Source organism: Symphodus melops (assembly GCF_947650265.1).
Source record: "Symphodus melops genome assembly, chromosome: 22".
In the NCBI taxonomy this organism is placed as follows: domain Eukaryota; kingdom Metazoa; phylum Chordata; class Actinopteri; order Labriformes; family Labridae; genus Symphodus; species Symphodus melops.
In genome coordinates, this window is record NC_136712.1 from 1,269,118 (window position 1) to 1,296,838 (window position 27,721).

At 46.4% G+C, this 27,721-nt stretch overlaps 4 protein-coding genes across 6 annotated transcripts; 3 read left to right on the plus strand and 1 right to left on the minus strand.

The window, feature by feature from the left end:
- Positions 1 to 1,322: 1,322 nt before the first annotated feature.
- irf5 (interferon regulatory factor 5) lies at positions 1,323 to 5,628 on the plus strand. Its single transcript, XM_079335780.1, has 9 exons — positions 1,323 to 2,029; positions 2,432 to 2,632; positions 3,302 to 3,488; positions 3,772 to 3,797; positions 3,884 to 3,911; positions 4,053 to 4,367; positions 4,580 to 4,969; positions 5,057 to 5,175; positions 5,282 to 5,628. Exons 2-9 carry the CDS (start codon positions 2,459 to 2,461, stop codon positions 5,468 to 5,470), a joined length of 1,428 nt encoding a protein of 475 aa, XP_079191906.1. The 5' UTR covers positions 1,323 to 2,029; positions 2,432 to 2,458; the 3' UTR covers positions 5,471 to 5,628.
- Positions 5,629 to 6,304: 676 nt separating this feature from the next.
- calua (calumenin a) lies at positions 6,305 to 8,871 on the plus strand. Of its 2 annotated transcripts, none has more exons than XM_079334673.1 (7): positions 6,305 to 6,514; positions 6,898 to 7,116; positions 7,430 to 7,623; positions 7,706 to 7,872; positions 7,944 to 8,004; positions 8,284 to 8,483; positions 8,579 to 8,871. In XM_079334673.1, exons 1-7 carry the CDS (start codon positions 6,501 to 6,503, stop codon positions 8,681 to 8,683), a joined length of 960 nt encoding a protein of 319 aa, XP_079190799.1. In that variant the 5' UTR covers positions 6,305 to 6,500; the 3' UTR covers positions 8,684 to 8,871. The 2 variants fall into 2 exon arrangements, with proteins under 2 accessions (XP_079190799.1, XP_079190800.1); XM_079334674.1 differs by having other exon boundaries at positions 6,305 to 6,444.
- Positions 8,872 to 9,322: 451 nt separating this feature from the next.
- opn1sw1 (opsin 1 (cone pigments), short-wave-sensitive 1) lies at positions 9,323 to 12,847 on the minus strand. Its single transcript, XM_079334672.1, has 5 exons — positions 12,493 to 12,847; positions 10,631 to 10,799; positions 10,375 to 10,540; positions 9,750 to 9,989; positions 9,323 to 9,587 (listed from the first exon to the last, which is right to left on the minus strand). The coding sequence occupies exons 1-5, from the start codon at positions 12,830 to 12,832 to the stop codon at positions 9,486 to 9,488; spliced, it is 1,017 nt and encodes a 338-aa protein (XP_079190798.1). The 5' UTR covers positions 12,833 to 12,847; the 3' UTR covers positions 9,323 to 9,485.
- A 3,110-nt stretch (positions 12,848 to 15,957) lies between these two features.
- On the plus strand, positions 15,958 to 26,276 carry tnpo3 (transportin 3). Of its 2 annotated transcripts, none has more exons than XM_079334972.1 (23): positions 15,958 to 16,064; positions 18,398 to 18,598; positions 18,698 to 18,771; positions 18,852 to 19,008; positions 19,106 to 19,249; positions 19,363 to 19,538; positions 19,637 to 19,775; positions 19,864 to 20,010; positions 20,350 to 20,457; positions 20,576 to 20,667; positions 20,766 to 20,905; positions 21,026 to 21,217; positions 21,415 to 21,506; positions 21,586 to 21,662; positions 21,750 to 21,810; positions 23,141 to 23,281; positions 23,468 to 23,584; positions 23,681 to 23,775; positions 23,857 to 24,013; positions 24,106 to 24,273; positions 24,371 to 24,483; positions 25,510 to 25,592; positions 25,670 to 26,276. In XM_079334972.1, the coding sequence occupies exons 2-22, from the start codon at positions 18,398 to 18,400 to the stop codon at positions 25,568 to 25,570; spliced, it is 2,652 nt and encodes an 883-aa protein (XP_079191098.1). In that variant the 5' UTR covers positions 15,958 to 16,064; the 3' UTR covers positions 25,571 to 25,592; positions 25,670 to 26,276. The 2 variants fall into 2 exon arrangements, with proteins under 2 accessions (XP_079191098.1, XP_079191097.1); XM_079334971.1 differs by lacking the exon at positions 15,958 to 16,064 and adding an exon at positions 17,292 to 17,584.
- Positions 26,277 to 27,721: the final 1,445 nt, after the last annotated feature.

Below are 27,721 nucleotides of genomic sequence, written 5' to 3' on the forward strand. Positions count from 1 at the left end.
TCTAAAGCCACGCCCCCTCGCTTTACGCACATTCTTTTTCAGAGAGCTTGAGTTATTAATTTCTGTCAGGACCTAAAGACAATTTAAAAATCAAAATCTTAAAAAGAGGACGTGTCTTTAATTTATGTGTTTTACTTTGAAGGTTTTAAAATATTAAAGCATGAACTGATTCAGCCCAGAGACATAAAATCTGTTTGACAAGTTTAAAGTGTGTTGATGTTATTTTTTTGTCGATTTAAATGAACAGTGACTGAATATGAACATAATTGTTTTTCATTTTGGTGCATTAATAAAAAAATAAAAAAATACAGAGAATTAGAAACTGTAAATAACAAATGTTTTGTTAGGGGTTTTTTTTTTAAAAAAAGTTGAATTTCTTCTAAATCTGTAAATCTTTTGATTGAACTGAAATCCAAACGAATGATTGAAGCACATAAATATGATCAACAATAAACAGAGACATTATTTCTATTTTACTTTTTGTCTGTGTGTTTATATATTTATGTTTACCTGATTTGTTGGAAATTCTAAGTTTATCTTTATTTTTCAGAAAAAATAAATTCCTGTTTTGTGCTCTTTGTTGAGCAGCCATGGAAACTACAGATGGGTTTCCATGGTAACCACATACAGCAGGCCTACATCCCCCCACCATGCAGTAAACATGTAAACATAAAGGCAAGTGGTTATTTGTTTAATTCTGCTGATTTAAAGAATTCTGTCTGTTTGCGCGCGCACACACGTGCACACACACACGCGCACACACACACGGCCTCACGTTTCTGTATTTGTGTCACATTTTAATAGGTTTTAATTGAATGTTTGTGATTTTAGACTATTCATTTCACATTTAAGATAATGTTGATCATTCATTGTTTTTGACAAGTTGAAGCTGAAGCAACTGAAACATGAACTCAGTTTCACTTCCAGTTTCACTTCCTGTAGCTGCCTCTGTGTGTGTGTGTGTGTGGGTGTGTGTGTGCCTGGGTGTGTGTGTGTGGGTGTGTGTGTGCCTGGGTGTGTGTGTGTGTGGGTGTGTGTGTGTGTGTGGGTGTGATGATTAAAACTCAATGACCCTAACCCTGAATTGATAGGATTGGCATGATGTGTAACATAAAAAAAAATAAAAAATATAAAAATGGACTGTTTAATTAAACCTTAGGCAGAAATGTGTGAAATGTTCTGGTATTAAATCTGCGTTTTGAGTTTTGACTGTTTTATCTGAAAATTCTTCTGAAATTAATTGAGCTTTTTCATAAAGGTGCAAAGGGACTTCAGAAGTTTGTTTCACCTGTGGGGAGCGACAGAGGAGAACAGTCTAGTTACACTTTTAGGGCCCTGTTATAAAATCAATAATAATGTAAATTAAGTTTTTTTTAAAGTTACTATAGTAACGATAGTTTTTTTTTTTTTTTTAAACCTGTAAAATATGAACTCACTCACCATCTGATCCTGTTTACTGCATGTGTGTATAATGATGTGTGTTTGTGAGTATGTGTGTGTTCATGTGTGTGAAAGTCTCTGCAGGGCGGACACTTGAGTTTCCCATTGAGAGATTAAATGTGGAAATCTTCTTCTCCACAGTTACCAAAATAAAAGCTTCAGTTTCTAACAGCTTGAAAACAAAGTCACTAAAAATGTATCTGTGTTTTATTCTGAAGTGTTCATGTTTAAACTGTCTTCCGGACTATATGACTAATAATTTATTATTATCATTGTTGTCATGTATTTTATTTTTGACAAAATAATCTACTTTTTAAAAAGCGCGATAGAGCTTTTATTTTGTCTCACTGGCCGGAAGTAGTTGTGGTAATGACGTCACCTTGACGCGGATCTGATCTGAGTTCCGTCAAAGTTTGGGCGAGAGGATCGCAGCAGCACGCGCGACACGCTGTTTGTTTGTTTGTTTGTTTGTTTGTTTTTCTTTTGTCTGTTGGGTGGCTTGATGACGTCACGATGACGCTTCAGACCTGAACCTGTAGATTTTATAAAAGATTCAAGGAGCACCGGGAGGACCAAAAACCAGGACCAGGTAAATCATGGCACACACACACACACACACACACACACACACACACACACACACACACACACTTGTTTCGTCATGAACACATCCTTTCTGGTTTGATCCCATGACTGTGATTCAATGACTAGAACAGTGTGTGTGTGTGTGTGTGTGTGTGTGTGTGTGTGTGTGTGTGTGTGTGTGTGTGTGTGTGTATTTATAAATACAGGAAATCACAGCATCTTAAAGAACAACGCAGAGTGTTAGTTGGTCTTGTAGTCAGTTTGTGTCCTGAGCAAGGCACTGAAGAGAGCCTTGCTCAAGGGCACCTGGGCAGTTCCATAGGATGCTGTTTGTACAGGTGTGTGTGTGTGTGTGTATTTCAGCCTACGTGTGTGTATCAGTGTGTTGTTTGTGTCCTCCTCCCAGTGAGCCCAGTAAACCCCGCCTCCCGCCATGAGCATCCAGCCCCGCAGGATCCGTCTGAAGCCCTGGTTGTTGGCTCAGGTGAACAGCGGCAGGTATCCAGGTCTACAGTGGCTCAGTCCAGACCACCGACTTTTCCAGATCCCGTGGAAACACGCGACGCGGCACACGCCTTCATCAGAAGAAGAAAACACCATCTTCAAGGTCAGAGTTCCCCTCTGATAACCCAAGTTATGACATCACAGCGCCACAGACACACTGACCTCACCTGTGACCTTACTTGTGACCTCACCTGTGACCTCACCTCACATGTGACCTAACCTGTGACCTCACCTCACATGTGACCTAACCTGTGACCTCACCTGTGACCTAACCTGTGACCTCACCTGTTACCTAACCTGTGACCTCACCTGTTACCTAACCTGTGACCTCACCTTTGACCTCACCTCATCTGTCACCTAACCTGTGACCTCACCTGTTACCTAACCTGTGACCTCACCTTTGACCTCACCTCACCCGTGACCTAACCTGTGACCTCACCTCACATGTGACCTAACCTGTGACCTCACCTTTGACCTCACCTTTGACCTCACCTCACATGTGACCTAACCTGTGACCCCACTTCACCTGTGACCTCACCTGTGACCTAACCTGTGACCTAACCTGTGACCTCACCTGTGACCTCAGCTGTGACCTCACCTGTGACCTCACCTGTGAGCTCACCTGGGTGTTTTGGTGAACAAAGTATTTGTTTTATTATTTAGATAAATTCAGATAAACAGTCATTCAGTCTGTGAAACAAACAACAATTATTTACCTGTAGCTGCAGGTGTATCTGAGAGTTACCTGTAAACCCTGCGCTGTGTTTTTCAGGCGTGGGCTTTGGAGACAGGTAAGTATCAGGACGGCGTGGACGAACCCGACCCCGCCAAGTGGAAAGCAAACCTGCGCTGCGCTCTCAACAAAAGCCGCGAGTTTCAGCTGAAATACGACGGCACCAAAGAAACGCCGGTCCGACCGTTCAAGATCTACGAAGTGTGCGAGCAGCTGGGGGGCACAGGTGAGCACACACCTGGGGTCAACGTGGTGGCGTGTTTTAAGTGTAAGCCTCGACCTGTTCAGACGGCCGTTTCATGGCCCAACATGTATGTACCAGGATCAACAGGAGAGCGCAGTGTGTGTGTGTGTGTGTGTGTGTGTGTGTGTGTGTGTGTGTGTGTGTGTGTGTGTGTGTGTGTGTGTGTGTGTGTGTGTGTGTGTGTGTGTGTGTGTGTGTGTGTGTGTGTGTGTGTGTGTGTGTGTGTGTGTCGTGAGCTCACATGTCTGACGTGTTTGTGTTTCAGACGGCGCTGATGACGACGAGGAGGAGGTGAGAATTCAACGTTCAGAACACAAACAGAATTTAAAATCACCCGAAACAAACAAAACAACAACAATCGTTTGTTTTCTTCTCAGATGCCGAACCTGATGGAGCTGACGATCAGTGAGTGAAACGTTTGGTTACACATAATCTACCGATCAGGATCAAGACCCCCTCCTGGTCTGAGGAACCAGAACCAGTCTGGTCCTAGAGTTCCTGATTTTAGCTTCATTGATGTGATGTGATGATGTCATATCTCCTCAGACCCCAGGAGCAGTGACCCCGCCCCCTTTACCCTCCCAGCTCCGCCGGACACTTCGTTCAGTTTGCCCCCCAACGGGACGTTTAGACCTCCACACGTGACCTCCGACCTCCCCATGGCCCCCGACCTCCCCGTGACCTCTGACCTCCAGGTGGATCCTTTGACTTTCGTCCACCCCTCAGGACTCACCGTGGGACTTCAGGGCCTGGAGTCTCTGGCCTCCGATGCCATCTCCATGGAGACCAGCAGCATCCAGAACCAGGGAGACCCTGAGAACCACCAACCTGCCAAGTATGACCTTCTGAGCAGCGTGCCCTGTGAGTATGACCTCTGACCTTAAACCTCTGACTCTGTACAGCATAGCACACCAGAATCTGGTCCCAAAAAAAACCCATTGGACCTGATCAAAACTTGGTATGGATGTGGACCCTGTCCTGGTCCTGTATGTGCTCAAGCAGGATCCTCACAAAAAATCCTCTGTGTCGCCATGGTAACAGACGTATTAACTGACCCCGCTTTGACCCCTCAGTGACAGATCTGGACCTGAAGTTCCAGTACCGCGGCCGTACAGCGGGCTCTCTGACGGTCAGTAACCCTCAGGGATGCCGGCTGTACTTTGGACACCTGGAGCCGAACCCCGAGCAGGTGGACCTGTTTGGACCCGTCTCCCTGCAGCAGGTGCGTTTCCCGGGGTCATCCGAGATCCAGAACCAGAAGCAGCGGTTCTACACGGAGGCCCTGCTGGACGTGATGGACCGGGGTCTCATCCTGGAGATCTGGGAGCAGGACATCTACGCCATCCGCCTCTGTCAGTGTAAAGTGTTCTGGTCTGGACCGGGCACGCTGGATCACGGTCCACCGAACCCCCTGGAGAGAGAGAAGAAGATCAAGGTGTTCAGCCTGAACGAGTTCCTGCAAGGTCGCCGACATGTTTACAAAACGAAGCCTTAACGATGCTGCTGCTCGGTTTGATGAGGTTGTTGACGTGGTCGATTTCCACCCACAGGACTGATCCTGTTCCAGAAGGGGGAGACTCAGAGTCCGCCTCCCTTTGAGATCTTCTTCTGTTTTGGGGAGGACTGGCCCGACAAGAAACCCAGAGAAAAGAAACTCATCATGGTCCAGGTGTGTTCAAGTGATCTGCTGGATCTCGGGTGGTTCCTGTGTTGGGGGGGGGTCAGGGTTTAGATGGGAGCTGTGTCTGGAATCAGACTGTTCTTGTGGTTCTCAGGTGGTTCCTGTGGTGGCTCGGATCCTGACCGAGATGTTCTCTGGAGAGCTGAGCTGGTCCACGGACAGCATCCGGCTTCAGATCTCAAACCCCGACGTGAAGGACCAGACGGTGGAGCAGTTCAAGGAGCTGCAGAGACTCCTGCAGAGACAGCACATCCAGGGACCCTGGACCCCCACTGTGCACTGAACACCTGGACCCCCCCGCCCCCCCTGTCGTCCTGATCCTGATCCATGAACTGGATCAGGTTGGCTCTGTTTTAACGCTCTAAAGATGAAAGTCAAAAGATTATGAACAACTGAACAAAAAGATCACTTTATAAAAAATAAATTTATTTTGTACTTCAACTCAAAGATGTGAAACTCGATATATTCTACACACACACACACACACACACACACACACACACACACACAGGATGACAGGCGGGTGAGAGCTGTGCGTCTTTGCCCTGATCTTTACCTGAAGGTTCATGTCTCAGTAGATAAAGATGATTTCCTTTCAGTGATTATTTTAATAAACTCTTATAGACATGCTCTGTTCTTCTGTGAGCGGTCCAGAAGAGTCCAGAAACCTGGACTCATTTCCAGCCTGACATTAAAGCTTCTGACCTCATGACCTCCAGGATTGAAATAATGTTCCCTTTGTTTAAAATGTGAATATTTTCGTGCTTTCTCTACTTTATAAACTTATATAAGTGAAAACATTCGCCTCTAAAAATGACATTTTAAACCTTCATGATCATGTTATAAATGTGCGGATTATGGAGGATGAAGATTCAACCCTTCTTATTGATCTCTGATAGATAATATTAAATCAATAGGCTCTCTGTCTGTGGTCTCTGGCTCCGTGTTGAGGACGTGGCAAGAACCGGCTAATAGGTTTCTCATTACTGGAGTACACACGGCTGTCAGCCAATGAGCAACGAGCATGACGAGCGAGCCTTTTCGGTGTCATCAAATACGCGTCGACGCGTCCTGACGCCGACCAATCAGATGGGAGTGGGCACGGGTGGGGGAGGGGGGGGGGTGTTCTGGTTCTGATTTGCAGCGACAGGGCGGAAGTGTTTGTGCAGGGCTGCAGAGAGAGAGAGGGGAGAGACGGTGATCCGGGACGGACCGAGACCAGGTGAAGAGACCAGGTGCTGCAGACGGGATAAACAGGTAAACAGCTGATGAAGACTGACAGACTGTAATAAATAAATAAAGACTAATAATCGATGATCAGTCACAGGTGAGAGCTCCTGTTACCCAGGTGTCACCACTGATCATAATAGATCAATCAATCAAATATTACTGCTGATTTCACCTTTTATGGATCTTTGTGGATGACGTCATAATTTTCTGTTTGTGTGTGTGGGGACAATAACGTTTTTTTTAAATCTTCCTGTGTTTATAAAGTGTGTAGTGTAAACAGTGTTTATATAGCAGGGCAGGGTGCTTGGATCACAACAAGGGGAGGCTGGGACTCAGTTGGTCGTCTCTCAGCCGGAAGGTTGGGGGTTCGATCCCCCAGCTCCTGCAGCAACATGTCCAACGTGTCCTTGAGCAAGGCACTTCACTTCAAGTTTCTCCCGCTGCTTCGTAAAGCTGTGTATGAATCTGTCTCTCTACCAGGATGATGCGATCATTGTGGGCGTGTCTCGCTCTCTGCGTCGTCGTCGGCAGCAGTAAGCCGATGGAGAAGAAGAGTCGGGTCCACGACGACGAACCTCTGAGCCGCCTCGAACACGACGACAACAAGAACTTCGAGTACGACCACGAAGCGTTTCTGGGACAGGACGAGGCCAAAACCTTCGATCAGCTCCCCCAGGAGGAGAGCAAGCGGCGTCTCGGGTGAGTCTCTTAAAGGAACATGCACACTCACACCTGTGCACTCGAGCTGGAGGCGGGACTTCCTGTTTGATGGTCTGTTTTTATTGGCTGGGAATTTTCTGCTTTAACGTCAGCGTTCAACAAGCTGAGGACGGATTTAAATTTATTTTAATTAATGAAAGATATTTACCTGACACCCTGAAACACACGCATGAAACACGCCTAAAAAACACACATGTTGCACACACCTTAAACACACTTGACACACCCCTGACTGTGTGTGTGTGTGTGTGCGTGTGTGTGTGTGTGTGTGTGTGTGTGTGTGTGTGTGCAGCATCATGGTGGATCAAATCGACAGTGACAGAGACGGCTTCGTGTCTGAAGACGAGCTGAAGCTTTGGATTAAAGACGCTCAGAGGAAACACGTCTACGAGAACGTGGAGCGTCAGTGGCCGGACTTCGACATGAACGGCGACGGCGTGATCAGCTGGGACGAGTACAAGAACGTCACGTACGGAACCTACCTGGGTGAGTACGCACCAGGTAAAACGACCGTTGAACCCCTTGTGATGAATCTCTGCTCAGTCGTCTAATTTGTTACCTCCGACAGACGACCCTCAGGTCGACTCGGAGTACAACTACGTCGGCATGATGGCGAGGGACGAGAGACGATTCAAAGTCGCCGACACCAATGGAGACATGGTCGCAGACAAACACGAGTTTACGGCGTTCCTCCACCCTGAAGACTACGAGCACATGAAGGATGTCGTGGTGCAGGTATGCATGATGTGATGTCACAGACATGATGTCACTCAAGTGGGCGTGGCTTACACTGCTCTCCGTCACAGGAAACGATTGAGGACATCGACAAGAATGGAGACGGTTTCATCGACATGAAGGAGTACATCGGTGAGGAGGGGTGAGGGGCGGGGAGCAGGAGGATCTACTACTTCTTATCTGTGCTCGTCTTTTCAGGTCTGTCATCTGGACCTGTGTAACCCCCAAACTTTGTGATCGATTGATCTGGTCTGTTTTGTCCAACCGATGCTCAGTAATCGTTGTGTTTAGTCTCGAGTCTTGTTATCTGATCGTTGTGTTCAGTCTGCTCTGTGCTCGTTGTGTCCGGTCTTAACCGGTTGCTTATGTCGTGTTAATTTGATCTCTCTGATCGTTGCGTCTGGCCTGCAGGGGACATGTACACAGCGGAGGAGGAGTCAGAGGATCCGGAGTGGGTGGAGTCAGAGCGTCGGCAGTTCACGGAGTTCAGAGACAAAAACAAAGATGGAAAAATGGACAAAGAGGAAACTCTGGACTGGATTCTCCCGGCAGATTACGACCACGCTGAAGCGGAGGCCAAACACCTGCTGCACGAGTCGGACGCCAACCAGGTGAGACTTTTTTTTTTTTTTTTTAACCCTCACACTTACCTGTCTATCATCTGTTTCTTACCCGTGTGATCACCTGTCCTCGTGTCTTTGTCCAGGATGGGAAACTCAGCAAACAGGAAATCCTGAATAAATTTGACGTGTTTGTCGGGAGTCAGGTGACGGACTTCGGGGAGGCGTTACTACGACACGACGAGTTCTAGAGACTCAGAGAATCTGTTTTGGTTTTTTTTAGTTATTTATTCAGACAGTTATCTTGAGGTTTGTTACATGAAGATGAAACTGAAGCTTTACTCTGTTTTTTTTATTGAGTTTCATCTCAACATTTCAACTTTTTTATCAGTGATTTTTTTGTTTTGTGTCATTCCTGTTTATAACACCACCTGGTTGTTTCTGATTGAAACAACAACAAACTTCTTGAGACTTTGTATTAAATATAAAGTGCGGTAAAATATTTTGATATCAAAGTATGAATAATGACACTGAAGCCTGGCGTGCACTTTACGAGTTTGAGTCCTGAATCCTTTACGACGAGGTCACACCGGCGGGAAAAAAACAAGTGCGCTTGGTCGTGCACACAATTTGCATTAGCAATAAACTTGAGCACACGAGCAGCTCATTTCGTTCATGATAGGAGGCGGTTAAAAAAGGGCGTGCCTCAGTTTAGAAATCCAGCCTATGGCTTAAAACTGTACAGTGTACGTCGGGCTTGAGCTTTTTGATGTTCAATTAAAAAATACATTTATAATTCAGTTTTTGTTGGGGGTTTTTTAAATACTTTTTTTTGGTGTACTGGCCCTTTAAGAAGGCACCGCTAAGTTTAAATAATGACACAGAAACAGTTTAAAACAAAAGCTCATATTTTTATTATATACTTTTTGTTGCCTAGTAACTAAACAAAGATGTTCTACAGTTAAAACATCATATTTATGTAAAACGTCAGAAAACCGTCTGAGGAAAAATAGTCCATTTGAAAGTCGATTAATGTCCGTCTGTCGCCAAACTTTACGCAGCTGTGGACACCGAGGACGTCTCTGTCTTTGAAGAAACTTCAGACGAGTCGTCCATTTTCTTTCCAAACACTGTTTCCATGATGCAAGCGTTAAACTGCAAACACACACACACACACACACACACACAACGGCAACCATCAGGTTTAATTTTATTATTTAATAACATGTTTAAATCATTTGAGTATTGTGTAGTTCTTTTAATGTGAAAGTACCATCATGACAGGAAGTTGCACGATATGTGTGTGTGCTGGCTCACCTGTTTGTTCAAGAAGCCGTAGATCAGCGGGTTGTACACACACGAGCTCTTGGAGAAAAACGCTGGGATGGTGACGAGCCGGTAGTCTTTGTTTTCATCTGGCGAGTAGTTGTAGTAGAGGGCGGTGACCATGTACGGGCCGTAACAGGTGACGAAGGATCCCACCATGATGATGATCATCCTCGACACTTCTTTCTCCGCCTTCTGGGTGGAGGCCGACTCCGTCTGCTGAGCTGCAACCTGACGACAAAATCCGCCAAGAAGAAGACACCAGCTTTAATTTGTGTGGTTGCCATGTTTGGTTCTTCAACACACTACAGAGGACATATTATCCCCCTTTTCAAACAGTCTAAATGAAGCATCTGTGCTAACATGACTCAATCACCAGAGGAGGTTTGTGACCCTGCAGAAACCAGCTCTCTCTGAACGCTCCGTTTTGGTGTGTGTGTCTCTTTAAATGTAATAAGCCCCGCCCCCCCCTGAGTTTTCCCCAGTAGACATCACTCCTCTGTAGAGACGAAAAAAAATGGCCGAACTGCACAGATGTTTTTCTCGAGGCTGGAGGTGGAGTCCACGGACTGGTCCATGCACTGGGGGAAGCGTGCAAATCTGTTTTATGACTCACAGCTCTCAGTGCGCCCAGCAGCTGCGAGTAGGAGAAGACGATGATGGTGATTGGACCGATGAAGCAGGTAATAATCAGGAAGGTGGTGTAGGAGTCGGAGTTGTACTCTTCACTGTGAGTGTACCAGTCGGGTCCACACGAGCAGCCCAGGCCTTCAGGGATGAACCTGCCACAGATAAGACATGACGGGGGTTTACTTTTCAAAGTCGTGTCTGAAACACCTGCGTTGGGTCTCGTACAGGTGTGCAAGATCTACCTGCTCCAGCCGAAGAAAGGAGGGATCGAACAGCCGATGCCCATGAACCAGGTGAACGCCACGGCTGCCAGAGCGTGGTTACTGCCAAACTTGAAGGCTCCAAACGGTTTACAGATGACCAGGTAACGCTCGAAGGACAGCACCGCCAGAGACCAGCCCGTCACCAGACCTGCGGACAGGAGACGGGTGTATTTACCTGCTGCTTTACCTGAGGTCACCTACCTGTAGCTGAGGTCATCTACCTGTAGCTGAGGTCATCTACCTGTAACTGATGTCATCTACCTGTAGCTGAAGTCATCTACCTGTAACTGATGTCACCTACCTGTAAATGATGTCATCTACCTGTAGCTGAGGTCATCTACCTGTAAATGATGTCATCTACCTGTAAATGATGTCATCTACCTGTAGCTGAGGTCATCTACCTGTAACTGATGTCACCTACCTGTAAATGATGTCATCTACCTGTAAATGATGTCATCTACCTGTAGCTGAGGTCACCTACCTGTAACTGATGTCACCTACCTGTAACTGATGTCATCTACCTGTAAATGATGTCATCTACCTGTAGCTGAAGTCATCTACCTGTAACTGATGTCATCTACCTGTAGCTGATGTCATCTACCTGTAGCTGATGTCATCTACCTGTAAATGATGTCATCTACCTGTAGCTGAGGTCATCTACCTGTAACTGATGTCATCTACCTGTAGCTGAGGTCATCTACCTGTGAATGATGTCATCTACCTGTAGCTGAGGTCATCTACCTGTAGCTGATGTCATCTACCTGTAGCTGATGTCATCTACCTGTAGCTGATGTCATCTACCTGTAAATGATGTCATCTACCTGTAGCTGATGTCATCTACCTGTAAATGATGTCATCTACCTGTAGCTGATGTCATCTACCTGTAGCTGATGTCATCTACCTGTAGCTGATGTCATCTACCTGTAAATGATGTCATCTACCTGTAGCTGAGGTCATCTACCTGTAGCTGATGTCATCTACCTGTAGCTGATGTCATCTACCTGTAGCTGATGTCATCTACCTGTAAATGATGTCATCTACCTGTAAATGATGTCATCTACCTGTAGCTGATGTTATTTACCTGTAGCTGATGTCATCTACCTGTAGCTGATGTCATCTACCTGTAACTGATGTCATCTACCTGTAACTGATGTCATCTACCTGTAAATGATGTCATCTACCTGTAGCTGATGTCATCTACCTGTAACTGATGTCATCTACCTGTAACTGATGTCATCTACCTGTAAATGATGTCATCTACCTGTAGCTGAGGTCATCTACCTGTAGCTGATGTCATCTACCTGTAAATGATGTCATCTACCTGTAGCTGATGTCATCTACCTGTAACTGATGTCATCTACCTGTAGCTGAGGTCATCTACCTGTAGCTGAGGTCATCTACCTGTAGCTGAGGTCATCTACCTGTAGCTGAGGTCATCTACCTGTAGCTGAGGTCATCTACCTGTAACTGATGTCATCTACCTGTAGCTGAGGTCATCTACCTGTAGCTGATGTCATCTACCTGTAGCTGATGTTATTTACCTGTAGCTGAGGTCATCTACCTGTAGCTGATGTTATTTACCTGTAGCTGATGTCATTTACCTGTAGCTGATGTTATTTACCTGTAACTGATGTCATCTACCTGTAGCTGAGGTCATTTACCTGTAGCTGATGTCATCTACCTGTAGCTGAGGTCATCTACCTGTAACTGAGGTCATCTACCTGTAGCTGATGTCATCTACCTGTAGCTGATGTCATCTACCTGTAGCTGATGTCATCTACCTGTAGCTGAGGTCATCTACCTGTAACTGAGGTCATCTACCTGTAGCTGATGTTATTTACCTGCCACAGATCCCACAGCAGCCTCCAAAGAACACAACGTGTGACCCAGGAAGTAGTAGCCCCTCAACGTGGAGACGAACACCTGACTGATGCAGAAGAAGACGAAGATGAATCCCGCCAGAGTGATGTTGACGAGGATGTAGTTAAGGGGGACTCGAAGCTTCTTGTACTTCGCCGTGACGAGAAGAATGACAAAGTTTAACGGCGTTCCAATAAAAAAGACGCAGCCCATGAAGACGGCCTGCGCGTAAAACACCCACTGAGGGGCCAGGTAATACTGCGGCCCCTCGAAGGGGCTCACTTTGGAAATGTTCTCATACAAATGGAAGTACTTCCCCATGATGAGCTCTCTACTGCACCTGTTGTCTTCAGCCTCTTTATATACACACACACATAAACCACTTACACAAAAGATTTACTCCGGTGAGCTGCTTTACTTTTTCTAAACTCACAATTTGCGGATTAAGATCTTCACCTCTGTCATCCGTCTAACCCTCCTCTTCCCTTCGGGGAGGTTTCCTGCACGGTACTTTAATCTGCTTACCGCCGTTCAGTCAAAACGGGCCGGACGTCCCAGTGTGCCACACGGTCAGGGTTATAGGTCAAACACACAAATAAATACACCGTCTGAAATGGAGAACGGCTGAACACATTTAACCCTTTTGTTTTAGTGTCTTTTGCTGAGTTTTTCTTCATTTGGGGGGGCGGCAGTAGCTCACTGGGATTTGATTTGGGATCTGGAGGGTTGTTGGTTCAAGTGAACAGGCGAAATGTGGAAATTGGTCTGATTGTTGAGTTCACTTTCATGGCGTTGTCGAGGTGTCGCAACATTCAAACTGGGCTATACCAGATGTGTTTGTTCACCACCTTATTTGCCTCTATGAAGGTTTATTCTCTGATTCACTGCCCAACAGAAATGTAGTTTTGCTTATGTAAATTATGTAATCTGAATCAGAAAAGAAAAAATGTGCACACATAGAAGTGCACATTTTTTATTTGTCCTTTATTTTTATATCTTAACAAAGAGGACCCACTGAGACCGAGGTCTCTTTTACAATAGAAGAATAAAAACAGCACAAATATAAACATATGAACAGTTAATAATAATGGCATAGACTCTGAAACACATTCATGATTTCAGATTTGAAAACAGTAGCAGTTTCTGTCTTGAGGTAGTTCAGACACGTCGTGTGTGTTAATCTGCAGACTGTCTGAATTCAGACATTTTACTTTTGTCTCTTATTTGCTGCTTCATGTACACGTCCATCGTCTTCACCGCTTTGAACTGTTTCCACTCCCAAAACTCCTGTGTGCTGTGATTGGACGATGTGAAACACCCCCCCCCCCCCCCCCCCCCCCCCAAAAAAAAAACAAACAAAAAAAAAACCCTGCCCCCTTTCAACTCGAAAAAAAACAAGACACAGTCACCTCCACACCTGTACCTGTAGGCTGCCGGGGCCCAGAAGTGATGACTGACCTCCACACTGAGAAGCAGGACATGATTGTAAACTGTAAACGCTTGCTGTGAATTATATACAAATAAAAACAAAAACAAAAAAAACCTGATAAAACTCTAAATTAAAAATTAGATAAAACTATTATTATTTTACTATTTTACTATTTAAACTTAACTAAGTTTAAACAAAACTTAAACAAACTTTTTAAAGTTTAAACCCCAAGCATGGCTACTACTCCAGACGGTTTACAGGTAATGCTTGAAGGACAATTAACAATTAAAAATAAATCATAATGTAAACGTTCAGTTTGGTCAGTGATGCTTTATGTTGTTCCTGTGCTTATATATCTTTAAATGTAGACATGAATGAACATTTACTCTGCGTGTGTATGTAAGTCATAAATGAGTCTGGAGGACGCAGCAGAGCGGCTCAGAGCTGCCACTTAATCCAATAAATTTCTTTAGTTTCACTCCGTCTGTGTTCAGATGTAATCCGGATGTTTCCGATTTACCTGCAGGTCAACTCCATCAATCCTCTAAATCCCGAAAAGATCCACAGCAAAGAAGATTAGAGAGCAAAAAAGCCGGAGCAAGCGACTTTAAGACCTCCAACTGGATGGAGAGGGAGGATTAATCCGATCATGACGTAAACGTGAGCAGTTTCTTAAAAAGCCTCCGCAGCTCCGTCATCGATTTACTCATCACTTCATCTGGTTAGAAGTTTGTTTGTCTTCTCATCACTTGGGGAGCCGTTGTGTCATCAGGTCATCCTCGACAGGTTCCTTCTTTCATCTCTTTATTTCATCCTCCCCTTCCTCTCTCTTTATCCTCTTCATCCTCTCCTCGTTGTCTCTTCATCCTCCTTTTGTTGTCCCTTCTTCTTCTCCTCGTCGTCTCCTCGTCCTCGGAGCTTCAGTTCAAACCTTCTGAAGGTGAGTTTTGTTAACTTTAATCATCTTAAGAAATATGGAGCAATCATTTTATAATCACTTAAAAAAAAAAAAAATCTTAAAAAAACACAAATAATCTGCAAAGAAAAACTTGTGTTATTTCAAATAATCTGTGAAAAATCTTTCTCCTCCTTTACCTCACGTTGTGTGTTCACATCACATCATGCACTTCTGTACCTCTAAATCTTCTGTGTAACTTACAAACCACATATTTCCCCTGGGAGCTCGAGCTCTCATAGGTTCCTCTGAATCGTCAATGGGGGGGACGGCGTGCAGCTATGACCTCTGACCCCCCTCTTTTTTTGTCTCTATCTTTCTTCCTGCGTCTCCCTCTATCCCACCTATCCGAGCCAGGCGCAGTTTCTGCAGATGTCTGTTCATCATGAGTCTGGTTCTGCTGAAGGTCTCGGCCTCTTAAAGGACGTTTATGTTTTTCTTCTTGTCACTACAACTCTGTTAAATGTTGGACTGACTTTGGGTACAGTAGACACCTTCTCTGTTTGTAAACAGATAACATTTGTTGTGACGTCATGGCGCTTTGCAAATAAAGATTGATCGATATGATTGAACTTCTAATCTTTAAAAATCTTGCAACATTTTTCTTTCAATCTTCGGATGTGAAATCAAACTCTGTAAATATTATCTGTCTGTTTGTTTGTGTGGATGGACGAGAAGACTTTTAAAAAAAAATCTCATAAAGTCGATTAAAATAATTGATCTTCAGAGCCGGGGCTGTATCATAACCAGACTGTGACTTTTAGGAAGCATGGGTATGATACGACCTCACTCTGGGGATTAACACCTGCACAAATATCCACCTTCACCATCATCATCATCATCATCATCGGACACACAGGCGCTGACAGGAAGTGACCAGAGGCAGAACGCAACATCAACAGCTGTTCCTGAGAGTTAAACATCATAAATATAATCTTTGTCATCATCAAGAAGGTCCATACTGAGTGAGGTCTTTAGCTTTTTCTTAAAGGTGCAAAGGGACTCTGCAGAATAATGGGGTGTAATACTTTGCTCCACCACCAGGGGGCGATATAGGAGAGGAGTCTGGTTAGAGTCTTAAGACCCTGTTGGAAAGGTCGGATCAGACCCTTTGATTGGCAGAGTGTAGTGGGGCGAGGGGGAGAGTAGACCTGGATCAGAGAGTCCAGGTAAGGAGGATTCATTTCTATAAGCAAATAGCAGATGAGTTTTAAATTTCATAGGAGCCAGAGGAGAGAGATGAACCTCCGAGTGACCTTGATTTATTGCATAGGAGATGTCAAAGGTCAGTCCTTTTTATGATTTTGGGTTTGATGATGCAAGAGTTGACATAACTTTCATCTATTTCTTAACTGAACTCTTTTTTTTAAAGGTTTTTTCAAAGTAAACTTTTATCACGGATCTCATTTCTTTGATTTAAAAAAAAAAGTGTATACTTTAAATAAACCTTGACTTCCTGATTGTATCTGTTTAAGTAGCACGAGAAGAACCTGATCTTTGCTTCTTCTTTTTTTTGCTTCACAATAAAATCAAAAAAGTTAAATTCACTTTTACTCTGTTGTTGTTTCCTACATTATAGTCATGTAAGTTTTTATTTTATTTTTAAGTTTACGCCAAATTCACAAAGTCTCCATTTTATGAAGCTTCGATGTGGAGTCGTTTTTAAATCCTGAAAAATCAAAGTGATGATAAAAAAAACCCAAGTTCATCATCCTCTCATGGTTAATTCAATTTAAGTATCAGAACAGGTGATCAAACAGACACCTGAACAGAGCAAACACGTCTTAAAACAGATCACATTTACGGTTTTAATTCATTTAAAAAAAATGTTTTATTTAAAATAATCTTTGGTGTCCACCTGAGAGCCTCTCCAGGGGACAGAAAGTGTCCACGCGCCCTCCAGTGGATAAAACACAGACGTGTGACGTCTTTTGGTGCGCAGGTGCCGAGCACGAGCCTCTTTTTACTATTTTGGTCCCAGCTCGTCTAACATCCGATCCGGAATCCACCAGGGCTGAGAGGATGATTCAGCACCTTGTGTCCTGCCAAGAGGGAAACCTTAAAGCGACAATGTGAATACAGTATAAAATTCAATTTAAGATATAATTAATTGTTTAAAATCACAGTTAGGCTAAATAAACTTTGGTTTATATTTTTAAAATAATAATCAAAATTATTATTATTTTTTTAATCAGTCAAATCAAATGTACTGTTTGTTTAAAATCACAGTTAGGCTAAATAAACTGCGTTTTTTTTTAAATAATAATTTTTCAAATTAACTTTTTTTTTAAATCAGTGAAATTAAATGTGCTGTTGATTTATAATCACCATAAATTAACTTAAACGTTTCAATAATGACTGTTTAGGTTTTTTTGTTGGGTTTCTCTGAAGTCCTCCTGTCAGAGCGGAACTGATGTGCGTGCCCGTGTTTTGTTCCGGTAGGAGATCGTTGTAGCACGCGGGGAAGCCTGTGCGAGATGGCGGTCGACACTCAGACCGTGTAGCACTCCTCAGATCCGCCGTGTTTGTAACTTTCTGCCTTACTCATCCCGGCTTCCGACCCGTGACAATGGAGGGGGGCAAACCGAACCTGACCCTGGTCTACCAGGCGGTCCAGGCCCTGTACCACGACCCGGACCCGGCCGGGAAGGAGCGGGCGTCGGTGTGGCTCGGGGAGCTCCAGAGATCGGTGAGAAAATGGGAGAGGCCGGGAGAGACCGGACTGGGAGGGGGGGCGGGCAGCAAGGTGGAGGACAGGGGGGTCCAGAGAGGAAGAGGGGTCCATGTGGTCTGAATGGATCGGGTCTTTACCGTTAAACCGGGTTAGAAACGGAGGGCTAAACCGAACTGCGCAGACTCAGTGGAACAGGAGCTGCCGTTAGCATCGCGGCTAAGCTAGCTAAAATGAATGGATCAAAACACAAACTGTTAGCTTCACTTCGAGCTGCGTCCGCTGTCCGGTAACCGCAGAGACATCAAACACTGCGGCGGGGCTGGTGACGTCATGTGGTTAAAGTTAAGTAATCGGGAGGTTTCCGTGTTTTGAGTCTCTGAGGAGTTCGACAGGCCTCGGTTAGCACGTTAGCATGGCTAATGTAGAGGAGAGGGGAGGGGGCTAGGGGGTCTCAGGTGGCTTCACGTTACAGTGTTTACGTCACAGTGGGAGCTGTCTCCACGTCACAGGTTAAAAAGTTTACGTCAAGTAGACGGTTTTTCAGACAGGAAGTGTCCAAAACCTGCTGGGATAATTCACATTTCTGCCTGCAGGTGTTTCAGGAAGAGAGCTTAAAATAACAACAACATCCGGGTTATTAACTATCTGTGACGTGTACAGGTGAGATTATATTGGGGACAGATCAGTCCATGAAGGTGTCACAGGTAGTCCCGTTTAGAAACTCACACCACCTGGAGGATCAGGACCAGGTCCATGGGCTGAGGGGGGGTGGGGGTCCTGTGAGGCTCAGGTGTGCAATGACATCACTTCCTGTCCCTCTTCCTCCAGATGTATGCATGGGAGATCTCGGACCAGCTGCTGCAGCTCAAACAGGACGTGGAGTCCTGTTACTTCGCCGCTCAGACGATGAAGATGAAGATCCAAACGTCCTTCTATGAGCTTCCTCCCGAGACCCACAATGCACTGCGAGACTCCCTGCTGACCCACATCCAGAACCTCAAAGACCTGTCGCCCATCATCGTCACACAGGTAAACACGCCCCCTCGGGGAGAAAAATAAAACCCAGTCTGGGACAGCCTGTCGAGTCGGTTTCGTTTCACTCACGCCGTTCTGTCTCTTCGCTCGCAGCTCGCTTTGGCGATCGCAGATCTCGCTCTTCAGATGGCATCGTGGAAAGGATGTGTTCACACGCTTATAGAAAAGTAGGAATTTGCACAATCAGCCTAAAGAACGACTTGACATATCAAACGGGTTCTGAGTGTCTGTGTGCGTCTCCTCTCAGGTACAACAACGACGTCAGCTCGATGCCCTTCCTCATCGAGATCCTCACCGTGCTGCCGGAGGAAGTTCACAGTCGCTCTCTACGGATCGGAGCCAATCGGAGGACAGAGATCATCGAGGACCTGGCGTATTACTCCAGCACCGTGGTCACTCTGCTGGTCAGCTAACTTTTATCTTTTTTCTCTCCCCGGTTAGCCGTTTAGCATTTAGCTGGTGCCGAGTTCTAACGCCGCCTGTTTGTGTTTGAACCGCCAGACGACGTGCGTGGAGAAGACGGGGAACGACGAGAAGATGTTCATCAAAGTGTTTCGATGTTTGGGCAGCTGGTTCAACCTCGGAGTCCTCGACAGCAACTTCATGGCGAGCAACCAGCTGCTCATGGTCCTGTTCCAAGTCCTGGTGAGCTGTGCACTGGTTTATACTGGGCTGAATGGTTTATAATGATTTGATTGGTTCATACTGGTCTCACTGGTTTATACTGGTTAACAGGTTGTATTTGTTGGTCTCCACAGCAGAGGGATGAAACGTCCACAAACCTCCACGAGGCGGCGTCTGACTGCGTGTGCTCGGCTCTCTACGCCATCGAGAACGTGGACACTCACATGCCGTTGGCTCTGCAGCTCTTCCAGGGCGTCCTGACGCTGGAGACCGCCTATCACATGGCTGTGGCCCGGGAAGACCTGGACAAGTGAGGGCACGGGAAGCTGCTGTTGTTGTTGTTTTGTTGTTATGGCGTTTGTTCGTCCGCTGGAAGTGTTTTAAGACGCACTCTCTCTCTCTCCTCAGAGTTCTGAACTACTGCCGCATCTTCACCGAACTCTGTGAGACCTTCTTAGAAACCACCGTCAGGAGCCCGGGGCAGGGCATGGGCGACCTGCGGACCCTGGAGCTGCTACTGATCTGTGCTGGACACCCACAGTACGAGGTACAGAGGGGTAACACCTGACCGCCTTCAGACGCTCTCTGATCTTTAAGTGGTCTCATCATGATTCTGGTTTTTGTTTTGGATCCAGGTGGTTGAGATCTCCTTTAACTTCTGGTACCGTCTGGGAGAACACCTTTATAAAATCAACGACGCAGCACTTCACTCCATCTTCAGGCCGTACATCCAGAGACTGCTGCACTGTTTGGCCCGACACTGTCAGCTCGATCCGGACCACGTGAGTCCTCTGACCCGGCCGACACAGAACCTTCTATTGTCTTAATCAAAACTGCATTAAAGCCTCGTGTCCCTCGGACAGACCTGGGGTGCTCCGCTTTGTCTCATGATAACACTCTTAACAGGGTCAGCCTGTTAAATGAGTAACCATGGCAACAGAGACGCAGTCAAAGCCTCGATGCATGACACATCTGTTTCCTGTTTAGTACGATCAACAACGATCTCTCTGAATTGTTTTTATATAATGTAAACAAACGTTGGGACCTTCAAAATAAAAGTTTTTTTTTTTTCATGCATTTTAATTAATTATTTTTTTCCATAATTTTTTTGTGTTCATCAGGAGGGAATCCCGGAGGACACCGACGACTTTGGCGAGTTCAGGATGAGAGTCTCTGACCTCGTTAAAGACGTCATTTTCCTCGTTGGATCCATGGAGTGTTTCTCTCAGGTGACTTTTTTACGACTCAGGAAACGTAAACGTGTTTTTGTGTTAAAACAAGAAATCAAATTTTTGTTGTCGTCAGTTTGTTTTTTGTTCCTTCAAAGAAGCTCTGTTCTGTTCTCAGTTGTATTCTACGTTGAAAGAAGGGAACCCGTCGTGGGAGGTGACGGAGGCGGTTCTATTCATCATGGCCGCCATCGCAAAGAGTGTCGACCCGTGAGTCTCGATGGAGGGCGCCGTTGGACGTGTTTATTGAGCGGTCAAAGACTTGGTAGAACTTTATTGTGAAACGTCTCTCGTTTGTTTGTTTGCAGCGAGAACAATCCGACGCTGTCAGAGGTTCTGCAGCAGGTGGTTCTACTTCCTGAAAGCGTCCACATCGCGGTGCGTTACACGAGCATCGAGCTGGTCGGAGAGATGAGCGAGGTGGTCGACAGAAACCCGCGGTTCCTCGGTATGACTTCCTGATCTCAGAGAAGAAGCTTGTCGTTTCCCTCAGACAAACGTTCATCATCATCGAACCCGTCACCTGTTTGAGTTTATTTGGTGTGTGTCACCTGTCCGCCCCCGGCAGACCCCGTGCTCAACTACCTGATGAAAGGTCTCCGAGAGAAACCTCTGGCGTCGGCGGCGGCCAAGTCGATCCACAACATCTGCTCGGTGTGCAGAGATCACATGGCTCAGCACTTTCACGGCCTTCTGGAAATCGCCCGCTCGCTGGACACCTTCGCCCTGTCCACGGAGGCCGCCGTGGGACTCCTGAAAGGTACGGCACCACACCTGTACCCGAGCACACCTCCTAGGCTAACGGCGCTCTCACGCTAGGCAGAGCTGCTTTGTAGCGGTCTGAATAGAGAGGCGCACGACCACACCTTCATTTATAGAGCCCCTGGAATGCAGCAGTGGAAACCCTAGATCCACAGCTGGAGAACACCTGTGACTTGTTTCTGTGTGCGTGTGCAGGTACAGCTCTGGTCCTGGCTCGCCTTCCTCTGGAGAAGATCGCCGAGTGTCTCAGCGACCTGTGTGCGGTTCAGGTGTTGGCTCTTAAAAAGGTGAGTCTGATTCACATTTAAAGTTTCTTTAAAAAAAAACAAAAAAAAAAAACTTTTTCTCATTTTCTTTGTTTTTCAGCTTCTGACTGATGAATCAACAAACGGTAAATCAGCTGATCCCACTGTGTGGCTCGACAGATTGGCTGTAATCTTCAGGTGAGTTTACCTGTATTTATTTACCTGTTTCTAAAACGCAGCAAGTCGAGCTGTTCATAATGTTTTTTTTTTTTTTCCCGTCTGCAGACACACAAACCCCATCGTAGAGAACGGACAGACACACCCATGTCAGAAAGTCATACAGGAGGTAAGGCTCACCTGGACTCACCTGGACGTCTACCTGTATTCAAACAACGGATTAATTAGATTCAGGTTTTTGCATGAGCGGTCACGCAGTGCCTGCAGACTTCTCGCTCTTGTGGTCGCTATGGCGATTAAATAGATTAAGGACAAAAGGGAGGTTGGCAGACACTTTGTCGTAATTACACCTGAGCGGCACACCTGAGTTTTACCTGCAGAAAGATTGTGCAAGGCTCAAAGGTGTCAAGTAACCGGTCTGATGACTCACATGTCTGCATGCCTGCAGCCATCCACCGATGACTCACCTGTGTCATGTGACTCACCTGTAGTTCTTTTCTTACCTGTGTCATGTGACTTACCTGTAGATCTCTTTTCTTACCTGTGTCATGTGACTCACCTGTAGATCTCTTTTCTTACCTGTGTCATGTGACTCACCTGGAGATCTCTTTTCTTACCTGTGTCATGTGACTCACCTGTAGAACTCTTTTTCTTACCTGTGTCATGTGACTTACCTGTAGATCTCTTTTCTTACCTGTGTCATGTGACTCACCTGTAGAACTCTTTTTCTTACCTGTGTCATGTGACTCACCTGTAGAACTCTTTTTCTTACCTGTGTCATGTGACGCACCTGTAGATCTCTTTTTCTTACCTGTGTCATGTGACTCACCTGTAGAACTCTTTTTCTTACCTGTGTCATGTGACTCACCTGTAGATCTCTTTTTCTTACCTGTGTCATGTGACTCACCTGTAGATCTCTTTTCTTACCTGTGTCATGTGACTCACCTGTAGATCTCTTTTTCTTACCTGTGTCATGTGACTTACCTGTAGATCTCTTTTCTTACCTGTGTCATGTGACTCACCTGTAGATCTCTTTTTCTTACCTGTGTCATGTGACTCACCTGTAGATCTCTTTTTCTTACCTGTGTCATGTGACTCACCTGTAGATCTGATGTTTTCTTACCTGTGTCATGTGACTCACCTGTAGATCTCTTTTTCTTACCTGTGTCATGTGACTCACCTGTAGATCTCTTTTTCTTACCTGTGTCATGTGACTTACCTGTAGATCTATTTTTCTTACCTGTGTCATGTGACTCACCTGTAGATCTGATGTTTTCTTACCTGTGTCATGTGACTCACCTGTAGATCTATTTTTCTTACCTGTGTCATGTGACTCACCTGTAGATCTCTTTTTCTTACCTGTGTCATGTGACTCACCTGTAGATCTCTTTTTCTTACCTGTGTCATGTGACTCACCTGTAGATCTCTTTTTCTTACCTGTGTCATGTGACTCACCTGTAGATCTCTTTTCTTACCTGTGTCATGTGACTCACCTGTAGATCTGGCCCGTTCTGTCGGAGACTCTGAACACTCATCAGGCTGATAACCGGATCGTGGAGCGATGCTGTCGCTGTCTCAGGTTCGCTGTGCGCTGCGTGGGGAAAGGCTCCGCCTCCCTGCTGCAGCCTCTCGTCACTCAGGTGAGACGCGCACCTCCACCTGTCTGTTTTATTTGTTTGTTTGTAACTTTGCACTGACGTGGACTGATCGGATGTTGTAATCAGTGACGGCCTCGTTGATTGTTTGGACAGGTGATACAGACACAGTTTACCTGTTGACCTGGTAGTTTGACAACACCTGTTCATCTTACTTCCTGTTGTCATCAGATGGTGAGTGTGTACCAGGTGTATCCACACTCCTGCTTCCTGTACCTGGGCAGCATCCTGGTGGACGAGTACGGCATGGAGGAGGGTTGCAGACAAGGCTTGCTCGACATGTTACAGGTAAACACACACCTGTCCACCTTTTAATGATAGACACACCTGTGTGTGTCGGGTTAATCTGGTGTTGATGAAGATGTCGTTCCTCCTCTTCCTCAGGCTCTATGTATGCCGACCTTCCAGCTGTTGGAGCAGCAGAACGGTCTGAGGAATCATCCGGACACGGTGGACGACCTGTTCAGACTGGCCACCAGGTGAGTCAGCAGGTTAACGTTTGATGTTTACCTTTCACCTGTACCTGTCGACGTACCTGAAACCTGTCGTCTGTCGCTCAGGTTTGTCCAGAGGAGTCCGGTCACTCTGCTCAGCAGCAGCGTCATCATACACATCATCCAGTGCGCCATCGCAGCCGCCTCATTGGACCATCGAGACGCCAACTGCAGCGTGATGAAGTTCGTGAGAGACCTGATCCACACGGGCGTCGCCAACGACGTGAGTCCGAATATATTTACAGGAAACGGCGAGGAGGGCGAATGTGAAATGTTCAAGGTGATGAATAAAAACCGCTCTCGTCTGGTTTGTAGCACGAGGAGGACTTCGAGGTGAGGAAGCAGCTGATTGGTCAGGCCATGGAGCAGCACGGCCAGCAGCTCGTCACTCAGCTGATGCACTCGTGTTGTTTCTGTCTGCCGCCGTACACGCTGCCTGACGTCGCCGAGGTGCTGTGGGAGGTCATGCTGTTCGACCGACCTGTGAGTATGACGTATGAGGGCGTGGCTTCCCGTTCAGGCGCGAGGCGTCTGTGTGCGTCTCAGGCGTTGATGTTGTCTCTCCGTGTTTTTGTTTCAGACGTTCTGTCGCAGGTTAGAGAACGCTCTGAAAGGTTTACCAAAGGAAACGACTGGAGGAGCCGTGACCGTCACTCATAAACAGCTGACAGACTTTCACAAGCAGGTCACCAGGTGAGACCAGTACACATGAGTAACCGTGGCAACGCCGGTCAGTTCATGTTCAGGGACACGTGGGTCAGGGTGAGGCGTTCAGGGACACGTGGATCAGAGTGAGGCGTTCAGGGACACGTGGATCAGAGTGAGACGTTCAGGGACACGTGGTCCAGAGTGAGGCGTTCAGGGACACGTGGGCCAGAGTGAGGCGTTCAGGGACACGTGGGCCAGAGTGAGGCGTTCAGGGACACGTGGGCCAGAGTGAGGCGTTCAGGGACACGTGGGCCAGAGTGAGGCGTTCAGGGACACGTGGGCCAGAGTGAGGCGTTCAGGGACACGTGGGCCAGAGTGAGTTGTTCAGGGACACGTGGTCCAGAGTGAGGCGTTCAGGGACACGTGGATCAAAGTGAGGCGTTCAGGGACATGTGGTCCAGAGTGAGGCGTTCAGGGACACGTGGGCCAGAGTGAGGCGTTCAGGGACACGTGGGCCAGAGTGAGGCGTTCAGGGACACGTGGGCCAGAGTGAGGCGTTCAGGGACACGTGGGCCAGAGTGAGTTGTTCAGGGACACGTGGTCCAGAGTGAGGCGTTCAGGGACACGTGGTCCAGAGTGAGGCGTTCAGGGACACGTGGGCCAGAGTGAGGCGTTCAGGGACACGTGGGCCAGAGTGAGGCGTTCAGGGACACGTGGGCCAGAGTGAGGCGTTCAGGGACACGTGGGCCAGAGTGAGTTGTTCAGGGACACGTGGTCCAGAGTGAGGCGTTCAGGGACACGTGGTCCAGAGTGAGGCGTTCAGGGACACGTGGATCAAAGTGAGGCGTTCAGGGACACGTGGTCCAGAGTGAGGCGTTCAGGGACACGTGGGCCAGAGTGAGGCATTCAGGGACACGTGGATCAGAGTGAGGTGTTCAGGGACATGTGGATCAGAGCGAACAATGCAGGATATTCACACTCCAACAAACGAGTCATGACTTTGGATGAACTCTCAGAAACAGTGGTTACTATGGCAACAGACAGTCATCTCTGTTTGTTTTTTCTGTTCAGTGCGGAGGAGTGCAAGCAGGTGTGCTGGGCAATCAGAGAGTTCACCAGACTGTTTCGATAGCTGCAAGCTTCACACAACACAGGTAACTACACACGACGCACAACACAAGGTGAACACCCGCCGCACAGGTGAGCTGACCACCTTCTCGCTGTCTTGCAGGTTAAATCTTTTGTTGACCAACTTTCAGAGGTGACGGCAAAAAGCTGCGACTGCAGACGGCGATCCAAACGGACGAGACGGAATGACGTAAACAGGACGACGACGGAGGAGAGACTTTGAATGTGAAACAGGAAGCTGCACTCTGAGGGTCAGAGTGAAGTCCTCCAACCCCGACCCCTGACCTCACCTGCAGCAGGTGTCAGGTGGACGGGGTCGGGTCTTGCAGGTGGGCGGAGTTGACAAAGTGAACTGTTGCGGATCAGTCCTGTTGGATCCTCATCAGTTATAAATCGTAGGACGTGCCTGGTCAACAGTTTTTAAGAGAAGATTTATTTTTGGGACTTTGGTCAAGATGTTTTTTTGTCCGTGCCATACAAAGAGCCAAAAGATTTCCCATAATGCTCTTGGCTGAGCGGCTGCCTGCACAGGCTGATTGCTGGAGGATTTGGCGTCACCTTTGACCTTTTAACTTTGATTGAATTTTAGTTGTGTTTTTTTTCCACAAAGTGAGACGGAGTGAACTCTGAGCGAGGAGACAGAGGGACTGACACCATGACATCATCGGTGATGTAGCCTTGTTGAAAACAATAAAAAACAGCTGAAATTATTTTGTCTGTTTAGTGTTGCAGTTGTTCATTTTTTTCAGACGCTAACGTCTTCGTGTACATTTTTTCTGAAGCTGCTCTTCAACAGAAGGCGTGAACGTAAACGAGAGCAAACTGCAAATCCTGCAGTACCTGGAGTGTCCACTAGAGGCTGGCTGCAGCAGCACAGGAAGTCACATACACACCCATTCAAACAGCCTGTTTTTACAGCAGACATGAACATGTTTACAGCACATAGGTGTGATTAGCTCATGTCTCCATCCACACACACTGTACGGGGGGGGGGAATGTTTTGATGACTCAGCAGTTTTGATTGGATGAAGGATGATGGTAAACATTCACACCCTGATGGTAGAGGCCGTGATTTAAAGTTTTCATCAGAACTAATTAGTCACATTCATTCATGCGTCTTGCCCAAGGACACGTCGGTCATGTTGTTGCAGGAGCTGGGGATCGAACCCCCGACCTTCCGGCTGTGAGACAACCGACTCGACCAACTTGTCAACATTTTCTGAATCAGCAGTCGAGGGTGAAAAGTGAAACATTAAAGTGAAGCGACACGTCGCGTCACGCCACACGATGTGGAACCGATCGCATCCTTTATGTTTTCACATTCAGGTAAGTTACAGACGACTCCAGCTTCAGTCCGAGGACCAGGAAGTAAACAGCCATCACATGGTCACGACCAGGAAGTAAACAGCCATCACATGGTCACGACCAGGAAGTGAACAGCCATCACTTTCATGGTCACAACAGCTCATCTGATGTTTGCTCTTTTTATTTTAAATTTTTTATTGTGCACTTTGAAACTTTAATGAACATGGTTTTCAGCCGGCTGTCATTCCAGGACAAAATACAAAGGCTTTAAAAAAATGTGGACGAAATGTGTGCACATGCAAAGACGGGAAATAATGTAAATTTGAATAAATGATGTGATTTTTTTTTTTTTTTTCTCATGTCAAAACTTTTATTTGTATGTGAAGCTGTTTGCAAACATTTCTTTACTGGAGGTTCCGGTGGGAAAGTGGTTTTGGGTGCACACATGTACGGCAGACATGAGGAGCAAGCAGAGCGGGTATGTTTGTAAATAAATCATGTATGTGAAGAAAATGTGTTTGTATGACGTCATGAACATGTGTATGTAGGGTCAGGAAATGAAAGCTGCTGTGATGATTCTGTATCACCTGATACGGAGATGTCGAACAGAGGACACGGAGAGCGGCGTGTTTCAGAGGTATCACTGTTTTTATTTCAGAGTGTCTGAGAGAAAAGGCACTAAACCAAACCGGGAGAGTGACACTGACGTTGACTGGGAGAGAGAGAGAGAGAGAGAGAGAGAGGAGTGAAGACGGGTAAATGAACATTTATAAAGTTTTCACAGCACCAGGCATACACACACGCACACACACTATCTACACACGTCCTGATTGATTAAATACAGCAGGAG

Excerpts from the sequence above, each read along its gene's own strand:
- calua (XM_079334673.1), top strand. Across the intron at positions 7,873-7,943 it reads TGAAGGATGTCGTGGTGCAG|GAAACGATTGAGGACATCGA; the intron begins GTATGCATGATG and ends TCTCCGTCACAG. Across the intron at positions 8,005-8,283 it reads CGACATGAAGGAGTACATCG|GGGACATGTACACAGCGGAG; the intron begins GTGAGGAGGGGT and ends TCTGGCCTGCAG.
- opn1sw1 (XM_079334672.1), bottom strand. The coding sequence starts at position 12,832 with ATGGGGAAGTACTTCCATTTGTATGAGAACATTTCCAAAGTGAGCCCC. Across the intron at positions 10,800-12,492 it reads TGCTGTGGGATCTGTGGCAG|GTCTGGTGACGGGCTGGTCT; the intron begins GTAAATAACATC and ends TCCTGTCCGCAG. Across the intron at positions 10,541-10,630 it reads CCTTTCTTCGGCTGGAGCAG|GTTCATCCCTGAAGGCCTGG; the intron begins GTAGATCTTGCA and ends TATCTGTGGCAG.
- irf5 (XM_079335780.1), top strand. The coding sequence starts at position 2,459 with ATGAGCATCCAGCCCCGCAGGATCCGTCTGAAGCCCTGGTTGTTGGCT. Across the intron at positions 3,798-3,883 it reads CTGATGACGACGAGGAGGAG|ATGCCGAACCTGATGGAGCT; the intron begins GTGAGAATTCAA and ends TTTTCTTCTCAG. Across the intron at positions 4,368-4,579 it reads CCTTCTGAGCAGCGTGCCCT|TGACAGATCTGGACCTGAAG; the intron begins GTGAGTATGACC and ends TTGACCCCTCAG.
- tnpo3 (XM_079334971.1), top strand. The coding sequence starts at position 17,465 with ATGGAGGGGGGCAAACCGAACCTGACCCTGGTCTACCAGGCGGTCCAG. Across the intron at positions 20,668-20,765 it reads ATCGCAAAGAGTGTCGACCC|CGAGAACAATCCGACGCTGT; the intron begins GTGAGTCTCGAT and ends GTTTGTTTGCAG. Across the intron at positions 21,811-23,140 it reads GTCAGAAAGTCATACAGGAG|ATCTGGCCCGTTCTGTCGGA; the intron begins GTAAGGCTCACC and ends ACTCACCTGTAG.